Source organism: Astyanax mexicanus, chromosome 1 (genome assembly GCF_023375975.1).
Source record: "Astyanax mexicanus isolate ESR-SI-001 chromosome 1, AstMex3_surface, whole genome shotgun sequence".
Lineage (NCBI taxonomy): Eukaryota > Metazoa > Chordata > Actinopteri > Characiformes > Acestrorhamphidae > Astyanax > Astyanax mexicanus.
Genome location: NC_064408.1, coordinates 92268148 through 92282279, shown reverse-complemented (window position 1 = coordinate 92282279; position 14132 = coordinate 92268148). Strand labels below are relative to the sequence as shown.

The 14132-nt window shown below is 34.0% G+C and overlaps 1 protein-coding gene across 7 annotated transcripts in view; it reads right to left on the bottom strand.

The window, feature by feature from the left end:
- Positions 1-14132, bottom strand: part of mllt10 (MLLT10 histone lysine methyltransferase DOT1L cofactor) — a 71569-nt gene that overhangs the window by 42189 nt on the left and 15248 nt on the right. For 5 of the 7 annotated variants that reach the window (XM_022683517.2, XM_022683549.2, XM_022683534.2 and 2 more), the window contains 5 exons: positions 13339-13393; positions 6798-6907; positions 5772-5875; positions 5390-5483; positions 1088-1177 (listed from right to left, as the gene is read on the bottom strand). In XM_022683517.2, the coding sequence (XP_022539238.2) occupies positions 1088-1177; positions 5390-5483; positions 5772-5875; positions 6798-6907; positions 13339-13393 (453 nt within the window). The remainder of the gene's footprint in view (positions 1-1087; positions 1178-5389; positions 5484-5771; positions 5876-6797; positions 6908-13338; positions 13394-14132) is intronic. The other 2 variants (XM_022683541.2, XM_007254780.4) reach the window with 1 other exon arrangement.

Here is a 14132-nt window from a genome sequence, read left to right as displayed (position 1 = left end):
TCTTGTGTGAGAAAATAACATCAAAGCATATCTATAGTACATTAGGTACTTTGTGTGAAAATAAAATCAAAATTAGGGACACAGAATTCGGGTGTGGTTGTCCAACTTCTATTTGAATAAACAAAAACAAAAACCATCCATTCTGATTGTTTTACATGCAAATTTGTTAGCTTAACCATTTCCAGCACTCTCCTGGAAAAAGCAGAGAATTTCCAGCTGCCATTCAACCGTTCCTTTAGGAGCTGCCTGTTGACCACTGACGCTGTTTGAGCTTATTCTAGTGTTTTAAATCTGTGTGAACCATAATGGACCCTAATGTTATAGTCACTCATAGTTACAGTGAACCAGGAGCACTGAATAAAAGACCAAAGTGACATTTCTGAGTCAAAAACGCTTTTCAAATATGTGGCCAATGATTGATGCTAGGGACAGGCAGAATGTGGTCAATGATGAATGATGTTGGATAGGCATGATATGCTCTTCCATGCGGTACAGACTATGAGGGCTGGTGATGCAGCTGTAAGCATAGCTCCACATGTAAGTGTAAAATGGCAATTTGCATTTATTAGCGTTAAACAAATGAGCATTAATAAATCAAGTTACATCTGCTTAATTTAATTAGGTCTGAAGTCGGAGGATGAATTGGGGTTGATAATCTTGCATGTTATATTTCGTGCAGCCGGGTTAAAAGAATTGTGTAGGAAACTGCTAGAACTAATGACCACACTACCTGTAAACACTGATTAAACGCATTCGACATAACTAACAAGCACGACTGATTATTGTCCGTGAATAAAGTGCTCTTTATAATGACCGTTTCTCGCAATGCCAAAGCACTGATCACTTACGCAATGAATTCTACTCGTCTTAGCTTTCTCCAGCTGAAAAAAAAGAGCAGTGTTTGCTCAGAAAAGGGACAGAGGTTCAGGTCATTTAAATAAACCTATTCAGGGCCAAACACATTTTTGTTAGTTTTCTTTTTTTAAATATTGATTTAATTGCCTTTTACCTCATATGCTGAATTCGCAAGGAAGGGCATATCACTCACACATGGCACGAAGGAAGGTAGATGTGGAAGCTGCCTTACCTTCTTCTCCTTGTCATGGTGTTTATCCAAAGAGTGAGAGGAAGAATCACTTAAGCTTTGAGCCCTACTACCACGGCCTTTGCTCCTTCTCTAAAAGGTGAAAGAGGAACTTCGAGTTACTATATAAAGTATGTCCAGTTTGTTCGCCTATTAAGAAAAAAGTCCTTACTGAGACAAAATGATTTAAAAAGAGAGACAAAAAAAGACTACCACTAATCACAAAAAGGGTAATCACTATGTGCTAAATTGAGAGCAAAACTTGTGGTTTAAAAAGAAAAAAAAAAGAGGAGAAAAAAAACGCAACTATGCCAAAAAAAATATCCAGAAATAATATGCTTAAGCCTGAAAATTATTGAGTTGTCTTCAACACTACAAAGCCTTACTCCTCATATCACATATTTTCACATTGATCTGTGAGCTAATGGCTGTAGACACATTGGCTGTCACAGCATATTAAAATAATAATTAATAATAAAAAAAAAAGATTTAACTCATTGGACTGCACGAAGTGTAATTTGAATGTGCATTAACATGCTGTAATTTGCATATTCTCAAACCTCTTGACTGCCAAAGCTTACTTACACATACACTATGCATCAACGCCACAACAGATTTCTTCTGTCTGTATTTATCTACACACGTTTGACAGCCAAACTGTCAGAAAACATTGAATACAAGAATATGATAAGTGAAGCAATGACTGCAAATGCTTTCAGTGTCAACTGGTGGCACAATGCAACAGACAACGGCAATATAAGGCATCTGCTACATTTTAATTAGTACAATGAATCACTACAAAATGAAATCAATATGTGAAAAAGACATTATCACACTGCTATCCGGCACAAAGAGATTCACAAGCACGGGAACATCCCTGACAAGATCAGACACCATTAACGCGCCAATGCTAATACATAAACATTAATAAACTGCAAACTTGAACAGCATTACTGAAAAATATAACCAATATCAGATGGTTTAAAAAGCATTAAAATGAAAATATATTCAGATGCAGATATTTTGGCACAGCATTGCAGCATCACCAGAACTGCTCCTCTGCAGTTGAATAATCATCAAATATCAGACACAACTAAGTTATAGTACCTTTCTGATACAACTGTTTTGTTATTAACATTAGTGCTAATAATCTAACAAGGGGGTTCTGGTATTTTTGTTCAAATATGTTATATTATTGTATCTAAGTCAGGCTTTTATATATTTAAATGCATAAAAAACTAGTCATAATTGTACACCTGACATAGCTTTTAAATACAAGAATCTGAAAGATTGTTTTTGTACAATTTTATACATTGTGCTGTCACTATGGAATGTTAGTAATTAACCAATCCTGACTAAGGAAGTGATCATCTAAAAAAAATAATTAAAGTGGAGGAAAATAGTGTGTGGGGAGGATAGTGCGGTGGGGACAACTGTATGTCTAAATATACTGAACAAGACGCAAAAAACAAGATTGCTCATGTCAAAATATTACAATAAATTAATGCTTAAACTGTAAGTATAGAGGGGTCAATGTTTTTTTGCTCTATTGCCCTATTAAACTAAATATCTTATGAATTTATAAAAAAATATAAAAACAAGAGGTAGCAAAAGCATGTGTATTAGACAACTGAGACAAATATAACTGGCAAATAGTATAACAGTAAAGGAGTATAACAGCGTATGCAAGTATTTACAACAAAGCTTATTTAATACAAAATGCTCTTTGTGAAGCAGCTGCAGCCCACTAAAACAAAGGCCTACACACAGAAGTCAGGGGTTAGTGGTGTTCTATAGATCTTATTAATGCACGACAACCCATTAAAAAGGAAATGAAACAATGTACATATGAAGAACGTGTCATGCTACTGAATTTATCCATTTGTGTTCACAGACTGCAGAAGAGGGAAAATGTTAATAAAAAAAATCTATGCAGGCCGTAGAGAAATTAAATATAAATTAAATAAAATGTGGTAACTAGTTCAATTTGATTGTTTTAACCTATTTTAGCCACTTTTCAGTGTGACTTTTGACTTTCAAAACTGTAAATCATTAAAACCTAAACATTCATGGACTATGCTTTACTTATTATTTAAATATATCTTTATACATGTTTATTAATAAGAATAAAGGAAACTTTCAAGTAAATTAATAGATAGGACTGACGCTTAAAAATAATAGCATTAAATTTACTTTGCAATGATCAATTTATGCAATTGATCAATTCAAAATATTACACTCCTATAATGACCTCATCTTTAAAAAATCCTAAAAATAAATAGACACATGCTCACTGTATGCCAGCAACAAACTAACCCTAGCTTCAAGAGAAAGTAGCGCGCAAAAAAAAAAGAGAGCCTCTCTCCCAAGACCTGTGGAGGACTGCAGTATGTGAGAGGCCTTTGTTGGGAATGACACACACACACACACACACACACACACACACACACACACAAATCTGTGAAGCAGCAGGGGGCTTGGCTCTAAACAATGTCCGTGTCACACACATGCACAACACGTATTAAATACACAAATGTTCCTGCAGGAAATGTATTAAAAATAATAATAATAATACAATGATAAATTACACAAAACCTATAACTCCTTTGTAATTGTGTAGATGTAAATCATATGGAACAAAACCTGTATTTCTTCAGAGCTTAAAAGAAAACACTTATTACTTAGAAACTGCCCACAGCACTGAATATACATACAGACTCATTTTCATATAACGTGGTGTTGATTTTCTAAGTGAGAATAAGTAAATAAATCTTCCGTAACTACAGCATTTTCTACAGCACAACGCCTATAAATACACAGTATAAAAAAAGAAAATTTACACAGTGAGAGAGTGTGCTAAGAGACATGCTGGGTTTATTCAGACAGCATAAATGTCATCCATCTGTTTTAAGCTAACCTAACAAAAATGTATGTATTTCTCAGATATGTTCTGAGTTATAGAGATGTTTTGGAAGTATATTACACACGTGTGTGTGTGTCTTAACGTGCTAGAGAACACCTAATACAATAGACAAAAATATATACCACAGGAGTTCTATAAATGTAAAATAAAACGAATACAACACATTTGTAAATAAATAAACCAACCTTCCACACTTCAAGTGGAATTCAAGGTAAAGAGAAAATCATTTCTGAAGTATTTCTATTGCTTAATTTGTTACAAAAGTTTGCCACAATGTAAAAAATAAATACATAATATTTATGATAAAACGGCAAAAGCAGTACTAAAAGGTTTTTGTGCTTGTGGCAGATATTTGAACATAACACAATTAGAGTTATTTTGTGAGCAAAATATTGCTACTATTTAAACTTACCATACAGTTTTAATGATAAATAGGTTTAAAATTGCCTTTGTACATCTTTCAGCAAAAAAAGGCTTCCCAAGTCATTCCTACAGAGATGGAAAGGCCTTACCACAAACTAAACAATAATACACACATGCACACGCATGCACGCAGATAAGAAAGGAGGAAGGAAGGAACACCGCTGGCCGCTGGGCCTTCCCCTGCAACCCCCTGAAACTCCAGCCCTCGGAATGAGGGATTAGGGGAGAGTGAAGGGGTAAAATGATGGAGGAGAGTCACGTCGCACACAAAAGTTCAGAGAGTTGCTGCTGATTGTCAATGAGATTAAGGGGTTACCAGGGTTGCGAGAGATGGTGGGTGGTTGTGGTTGTGTGTGTGTGTGTGTGTGTGTGTGTGTGTGTGTGTGTGTGTGTGTGACTATGCCACAGCTCAGCTTTCAGCAGCTGTAATTGAAGGGAGAGTGCAGGTCATTCAAAAAAAGGAATGGTATCCAAGGCCAAATATCTTTTAAACAGTACAACTGTTTGAAGAGGTTACTGCCACTTTACAGTACCTGAGTAGAGACACATGTAAGGCACACTGGTTTGGATGCTGTAACAACCAGTACCATCCTGTAAAATAACATGAGGGGGAGGGAATTAATTCTGATCAAATGCTGACTGTCAACACTCCTTTGGTTTACAAACTATTAAAAAGTAGAATTACATGTCAATGTATATTGAGAGGTTAACAGACACATTTGCATTAATAAATACAAAATCACAATGGATTGTCAGACCAGCCCTTGTCATCAAAAACTCAAGCTAGTTGGCAAACAATCAGCAAAATACACTTTTAGCCCTTTTACAAATCATTCTTTACATTCAACACTTACTGTGGTGTTCTACTAGAATGTCCATCAACTGAAATGCCCAGTGGAATGAGACTGTCAAATTAAATCAAATACTAAGCTTTAGCACAGTTTGTGAGAAGTGCTTACCAGTTTGCTGTAATGGTATTTGCAGTATCCACAGTACTTCACATTATCAGCGTCTGAGCCTTGTTCTTCACACAGCAACCCAGCAAACTGAGCACTGCAAAAAACAAAGAAAGTAAAAAAAATTAATTACTTTAATTAAATTACTAAAATAAAACTATAAACATAAGTTATTTATGAATTACATATTCACGCTTCCTAAGTGTTTAATCTGGCATCTGGCATCAAGGTAATATCTGATTTTTTCAATCTAACATACATAAAACAATACATTTTGAAATCATATCCAAAGTGACGGCAAATTTTTAAACACTAGTGCATACATATTACACGCAATAGAAATGTATTCGTTTAGTCATGCAATAATACAAGTTCTTTAACCCACCACGTGACATGAAATGCTTGGCGGCAGCCATGTTTGTTGCAGGCCATGCAGGCTCCAGTGGCTGCTTTGCTTTCCCGGCCTTGCTCCTCACAGATGTAACATGTCTACGAGACACAAAAACAAATAATCTAAGAAGCAGAAGAGACAACGTGCATGCTAAAATTTCACAGCTGTAAGAAACTATGTATAGTATATAATGAGAGATATACAGAATGATTTCTGCTTGATTAGACTAGTGTTTGCAGTATCTTGTGTGTATGTATGTGTGTGATAACTACACTGCTTTAAATCCACTCTGATCCTAGAATGCATAAATCACCTATTTGAAACAAGCTTTATTCTGGCCTCCTGATCGTCTACAACAGAGACATCTTAAAACTAAAATACTAAATACTAAATAACAGTAAAACATAAATAAATGGATTAATTATGCTGGTTCACTCTGACTGAAGAAAATGTAATATATCGCTTTATGTGCAGCACTTCTTCCCATTACTTGAAATAAAAGATATTGTAGCTACTGTGTTAAAAATAAATAAATAAATAAATAAATAACTGAATATTGGAATAATACTACCAAAGAATCTGAGCTTAATTTAAACATATCCAATTATAAAAAAATGTATATTAACAATGAATTTATTAATCTTTTCTGATAATGTGTGATTTGGAGAGTAAAGCACATCATTAATTCAGCAGCAGATCAAATTAGCATATTTCACTGTACACTGATAAGAACTTAATTGGCACAAGAAGAAAAAATATATAACATTGTAACAAGTATACTAAATAAATGTAATGAGTAAACAGTTCCATTTTCACAGAAATGTACAAGAAAATAACAATGCATAAGACAATAAAAGCACAAATATTTTGTGTCAGCAAGTCTTCCTATTCACTAATACCTACACACTTCACTTTAAACAAAGCATTTCTTTCCCCTGCTCATGTCTGGCAACATAATTAAAATATTGGTTTGTCAGTGACCTACACTGATTAAAATAACATGCACGCATAAAAACTTACTTTATTGTAACGTTCATGAGGGACAGACTGTAATACAATGGGTTCCATGGTGGCAACATTGGCAAACTCCACCTCTGGGATGTACAGGGCACAAACCACATGTGCCCAACCTGAAAAAAAAAAAAAACTTCTATAATTCTACAGGATTTGTTCTGTCCACACATTTTACTTCTGTATCATTGTCACAAAAAGTGCATTATTGACAGTGTTTAACAACATATATATATTTTTAATTAAGTCACTCTTTCTTATTGACTTATTTGTTTAATGAACTGGAGATACTGTGTTATTACAGTGTAATTACCTAAAATACCCGCCTACAATCACTATACTGATTAATTTATTTACACACTACATAGGTTTCTTCCTCAGACAATCTACATCCTACATAAGGCTGCAATTTACAATAGTAAAAAAAACACCAAAAAAACAATGCAATACATCAATAATGTTTCTGAATTTTCAGATTGTATCCAACATACATATTTAATATTAATACAGCTTTAGTTAAGCTGTGCAAAAAAAAAAAAAAAAAATGGTAGTTTACAAGAAAATTCAAGATTTAAATACAGCACAAAATCCTCACAAAAACAGTGTTCCAATCTAGTCCCAAAAATACCACACGTTCACTTATATTAGTGAACACACGAGTGACAAGTCAAGGTCTTATGCTTTTCTGAATCTCTTCATTGCTATTTAAATAACAATCTGCATTTAAAGTCAACATTTTTGGTGGAAACACAGACTCTGATACACAGTCACAGTCTTCCAAAACTTCAAAATTTCAGATTGTTGGAAAGTCATTCAGTATTATATATGCAGTTATTAGTAGTTATACATTAAGTAGAAAACAAATTAAACCCAAAAGATTATTTTTTTCCTGATCATGCACTGACAAAGAAACACAAGAAGCACACAAAGGCGATGCAAAAACCTCCATGCATTAAGAAAGCAAATTTGAATGTAATTTGGGTTTTGTCCTGCTTTAAGTTCGACTTTAGAAATAATTGTAGAATGAAAAGCTGCTGGAATGTCACTGTGATTACAATAACCTAGGAAATGTAATACTGGACATAACAATTTGTATCATTACTGAAGACATTGGGCTTCGTTTTTTTTATTTAGTTCAAACATACAAAAAAAAAAAAAAAAAAAAAAAAAGATAGAGCTGTTCAGTTATAGCCTTAAGGACATCCACAAGAAGACCATGACTACATAATAATAAAGTTGATCTTTTTCTTAATAAAAAAAATATAGATTAATCTAGTTTTAGGAACAACTGTAGAGAAGGTGATGATCCTTTTTTTAAGGCTCTTCTGTGCAATTACCCCAAGTGATACCTTAATTTTTAAGCATATACATTTTTTGCTAAAGATTGGGCATCCCTGTTCAAATTTTGTGTTTTAAGTGTAAATACATAAATCTTAAAACAGAAACAAATGTCTGCACATTTGCTGCACATTGTATAGACACAATTTAATACACAGAAATAAGCAAAATGCAAACTTAATGTGGCATTGCTTTGGCTAAATCATTATAAACAAAAAAAGGTGATTTATTAAGTAAATTAGGCCTGTTGCAACAATTACATCGATTATAAATTATACAACATGTGGACATATGCTCAATGATTTTTGGGGACCTCATTATTGCTCACGGTGTTTACTTAGCAAGAGCCTTTGACATAAATTAGCTGGTATGCTGACCTTGTTTAAAAACAGTGCTTTATGTAAATGCTCTTGATTTCAGATGTTTAACCATTTTTATACTCTAATTCTCGTAATAAATAAAAATATCACTTCCATTTAAAGTCATGTGCCAATGCATAGTCATGAAATTAAATTAACAGACATTAAATAGAGATAATAATATTGTTTATTATTATTATTATTATTATTTCTGGGACAATATAGCGTCCAAAACATTTTGGTTTATCACGACAGGCCTAAAATGAATAAACAGTATTAACATTTTACAAGAAGTGTAAATTAAATGAACACAACATGTAATTTGACCTGTGAGGCCATCTGAATGTATGCATACATTAAACATTAGATAAGTGGTTGATTAAAATAAATCATTGTAAATCATACATTTCCCTAGGTGTGAAAGCAGTATTTAAGTAATTCGAGTTACTTGATTTAAAAAAATGATCGATTAATTTTCTGTGCCTTGAGGAATCGTTTAATTAATTAAAGATAAATAAAAAGTTAATTTCTAAATTTAAATCTGGCCTCAAAACACACGCTTATTGAATTTTCTGTCCAAACCAAAGGTACTGTTGCAGGGTGTAGAACACTACACACGAATATTACAATTACAAGCCAACACCATCCCAAACCAATCCCTTTCCTTATAAGCCTGCATTTCACCACAAAACCACAGGAGCACAGAATACAGCTTCATAACAATAGTCTACAGTGTGTGAGAGAAGGGGGAGGTTTTTACAGAAAGAAATACAGAGCATATTTATCAAGCAGTGGGTCTTGTTTGTCCAGTCAGTGGGAGCAATAACAGCCCTAAACTTAAAAGTGAACCCATGAACTGTCTTTGACCTCAGTGTGCCAGGGACAGGGAGGTGGGTGTTGTTGTTTTGAAGTCCCTCCAAGAATCTTGCAGAAGCCTATAAAACAGGGCAATAAAAACCCAAGCACACCCTAAAGAACTTCTCACCCCTTCACACACGAGACTGGCACCACCTCAGCCACGGCTCACCCAAAAAAAAACGAACCAAAAAAAGTGTCTTTCACACAAAAAAGTTATTTTATTAGAGCTGTGGGGCTCTGAGTCATTCTTTAAAAAAAAAAAAATTAAAAAGTACTTTTCAATGGAAAGTTCCACTAAAGGTTTGTCTAAAAATCTGAAAGAACCTCAAGATGTATAAAAACATATATAGGTGTTCTATACAGTACTGTGAGGAGACAAATACGAATTTACTGCTGTGTCAATGTGTTTTAGAATGAATGGATTGACATAGACACTCTAAATTGATATGGTATAAATTTGTTTTAAACAGACTTCCATTAGTTAAGATTTTTCATCCCCCTGTAAATCTGCAACATGAGATAAATGATAAAGTATGCACATACAAAACGATTTCAGTATGTTTATTTGGTAAAATGTACTAATTTCAACCAACAGGAACGCAATATTGGTATAAAAAAAAAAATAAAAAAAACTTATATGACCCAGCAAAATAAGTTTACATTCAAAAAATACTGAGAAAGAACAGCTTTGCAAAATCAGACTGAAACTATCAAGTTAATTTAAGATATCTAAAGGTGACAAGTTGTCATATATTGTCGCTATTACTTTACACACATATTCTCTACAATTTAAGAAAGTTATTTAAAAGGCTTATTGCAAACTTTAGAACTATAGTATATATAACGCAAAATTAACTTTCACCTTACTGAACTTCTAAAGGTTTTAAACAGTACTATTGACATTCACACATTAATAGGAGCTTTACATGTCTGTGCAGAGGCTCTCAAAATAATGTAAAACTTAAAATAAAACGATGGAGTGAAACGACCAAAACATAAGCCCCAAGTGAACTGATGTTTCCCTCATGGCCGTTTAACAGCTTTCTGCACTACAAAGAGGGCATGGTCCTGCAGATGCATGTCCCAGGCAATGTTTACAGTCTCGGGCTTGCCCCTGCCGTGAACCCAGGCCATGAAGAGGAGAGGAAAAGTCCCCTCACAACCCCACGATGACCCCGGCAAGACCGCCCCGTCATAAAAATGAGGAGAGATAAACACACATGTTCACCCCTCCCATTTTTATACACAAAAATAAGCAGCAGTCAACCACACAGTGTGTGTGTGTAGAGGGGGGGGTGTTGTGTGTGAACCCACAAGTCCAAGTTAATAATGTTAATCACATTCAGAGGAATCTGTGTTGGTTTAACCAAAGAATAGATATAGTTATACTAGCCTGAAGCAATTTCATTTACAAAAAGGGAATAAAAAGGACGCTTTGATTTTTAAACTGATTTTAAGAATCAGTCCATCAGACCAAACTGATAGCATTTAATTTTTTAAACCACTGATGGTACTATTCACACTTTATTTGCACTCTACAGTATGACCTTGAGCAAACAGTTCTTGTACAAATACATTTTTCAGAGATCAAAGAGAGGGAAAAGAAGATTAAAAAAATGTTAATAAAAAGAAAAGCTCACTCAAATCAATAAAAATAGATTTGCAAGTGACTTCTGTAGCCTTTAAATATTGGAAAGGGTCAAACAGCTTTAACTGCGTTTTGATGAAAAGTGTTTTTCTCTGTAGTGTCTGCTTAGGGGTAGCGAGATGCTTCAAAAAACAGAAATGTTGTTGTAAGTGCTTTTGTCTCTAAATCTAAAAGACCAGAGATCAGTTTGGAGTGGCATTATTGGGAGATATAGGTCTCCTAATTAAAGTTCAGATATTTTACAATGTGATTAGTTAAATAATCAACAAACCAGAGTTTAGGATACTTTAGGTACTTCAGAGTTTTAGGAAACTACTTGCAAAGACTGTTTTCGCCTGGATTTGGAGAACAATACGACAAAATGATTTTAAAAATAAGCATAAGCAGAGATCACCTTTACAATTAATCTTAGGTTTATGTTCATCCACAGAATAGTGAATATCACAGCTTCTTTGCCTTTGTTTTCATATACAAACACCCCTTCTACCTATAGAAACATAGCCTTAACCCAGTTGTGTGTTGAGTTAAATCTAGTCAAATGCAAGTAAAAGGAGGAGTTAAGAAGTGAGTGACAAACATTTCATGCCACATTTTACACTGTTTAATAAATTAAAAAGCCTAAATTACTTTTCAAAAAAGCACATTAAACCTACAATTTATGAATATGTACTTATTGCTTAAGATTACCACAGCAGACATACCAACCAATCACAATACAGTTACCTCTGCAGTGTAACATACATTTTCTTAAGCAGTGCTATTGTAAATCATACATTTAGGGGTGAAACCATTACTCGAGTAATTCGAGTTACTTGATTTAAAATAAAGATTTATTAATTTCCTGTGCCTCTAGGAATCGTTTAATTAATTTTAAAACGCAGAGCACTGAATTTAGCGCGAACTTTTAATGCGAAATAGCGCACTTTCGTTACGTCACTCACGCACAGGTAAATTTAACTTATAACAAATTAATGAGATTAACATTAATGTACCTTAACATAACGACTATTAGGTGATTATTAGGAATCCTGTCTAATGTGTTTGGTTATTTAATTACAACGGAGACAAGTTCTAGACTTAATACAGACTTTATGTAATCAGTAAACTAAGCGCTGTGGAGTTTATAAATAAATATGTTAAAGTTCTCTGGCCAGAATGCACGGCAATGAACTTACTGTATTATGTCATTTAGTCTTAGTTATGTCAATTAATTAGATCTAGTAGTAGTGGGGAAAAAAAAAAACATTATTGCACATCCAAGAACGAGAATCCACTGACTTGAATGCAGAGAGCTTTTCCAACACTGGCAGATCTGCCGTCTCTGCTGTTGAGAAGCTAAGATGCACTATATAAAGCCAATGTTTATGCTTTAATTATTGATTAATGCTCTATATTTAATACTTACAAGAAATCCTTAGTTAAATAATTTAACTTAATTTATTAAATTATTAATTATTAAATGACTATTGGGTATTTATGTGGTATTTATGTCTATTTTGTGTTTTATTTCTATTTGTGTTTGCAATGTGGAAATGTATGTTGTAAATTATAAATTAAACCAATTGGTCATTCATCATTAAGTGAAATTTCTTATTTTATGAAATCTCTTATTTTATGTTTTATCCGATTACTCGATTTCAGTAGAGTACTCGATTACTAAAATAATCCATAGCTGCAGCCCTACATTTCTCTGCAGTTCAATTTTATTAATAAATGTTTCTCGGCAGCACAATTTTGGTCATTTATCTCAGAACTACAATTCCAATGCTAAATTTACCACAGCTGCACTACTCAATTTACAAAGAAGAAGCCTGCCACCACTGCTAACTAACATTACAGGAAACACTGCAAAAATGTTCAGCCTACATTATTCTGCCTTTGCACTTATTTTTTCAAGCACCCAGGCTTACCCTCCTCCCCCCCAAATGTAGAAAGAAGTCCAACATAACCTCTAAGGTGCAAATGTGCCATTTAAAAGGAGAAACGCCTTTCTAAACAACGTCTAAACAAAATGTACAGAAGACAGAGCAAAGTATTGTAGTTATGTTCCCTAAACAAAAAGGAACTAACAATACCACCACAAACGCAATTGAGAGCACAGGCTGTTCAAAAACCATGAGCTGCCATTTACATTATACAGGACCTTCAGCATACATGAACCAACAGAAATAAAGCACAACTTTATGATTTCAATTATGTTACAATAACAAACATTCAGCTTTTGTTTCTGTTTTTGTTTTCACCACATGTAGCTTTGCTACATCAGAAGCTATAACCTGCAGGCAAAACTGAACATACCCTAAATAACGTTTCCAAAAATGTATTTATGTAAAATAGGATGCATTACCTCCATTATCTGTCCTTTTCAGAGCTCCGTCTTTGTGGGGACACAGCTCACATCTCTGCAAAAAAGTAGAGATCAAGCATTAAGTGATCTGCTAATCAAACATAGGGTGTTCTGTTTCTGTCTACATCATGAACAAACAGACTAAAGGCCCACATCATGGAAAACAATTTTCCCTCACTTCTTCCCCCACCCCCTGTATTCAACTTCAACAGCTAAGGTCTGTGAATATAAGAATTTCTTTGAAAAACCTGTGCATCACGTAACTTTTTGTGTTAAATCAAAATTTACAGAACAGCAGCAAAAGGACCTCATTTAGAAAAAATAATGCAAAATGATTGATTGACAAAGTAACTTAGTGTAAAACTTTTTTCACACATTCATCACTTGAAATGTACACAGAAAGTCGATGGAAACAGGATGACCCTATGTATCAGATCAACATGAAACTATTGGCCTAATGCCATGTGTGAACTAAAGGAGAGTTTCAGAGCGGTGCACCTGTGTTGTCTCAATTGATGGGGCTTTATCCAATACCTTTGGGATGAGAATGACTTCACAAGCATTAGTCACTGAATACAATCGGATCCTCACATCAGCGCTCAAAATCTAGTAGAAAGCAGAGACAGGTACTCCACCAAACTCTGTTTAATAGCATTTATTTTAGAATAAACAAGAAATGAGCAGGTGTCCCACGGAGTGGACAATGAGTGTGTCAGCATACACACAAAGTGATTTCACTGTAGTGTTTTATGTAACTTAAAGCTTAATGATAAAAAGGATTAGTATTATAAGAT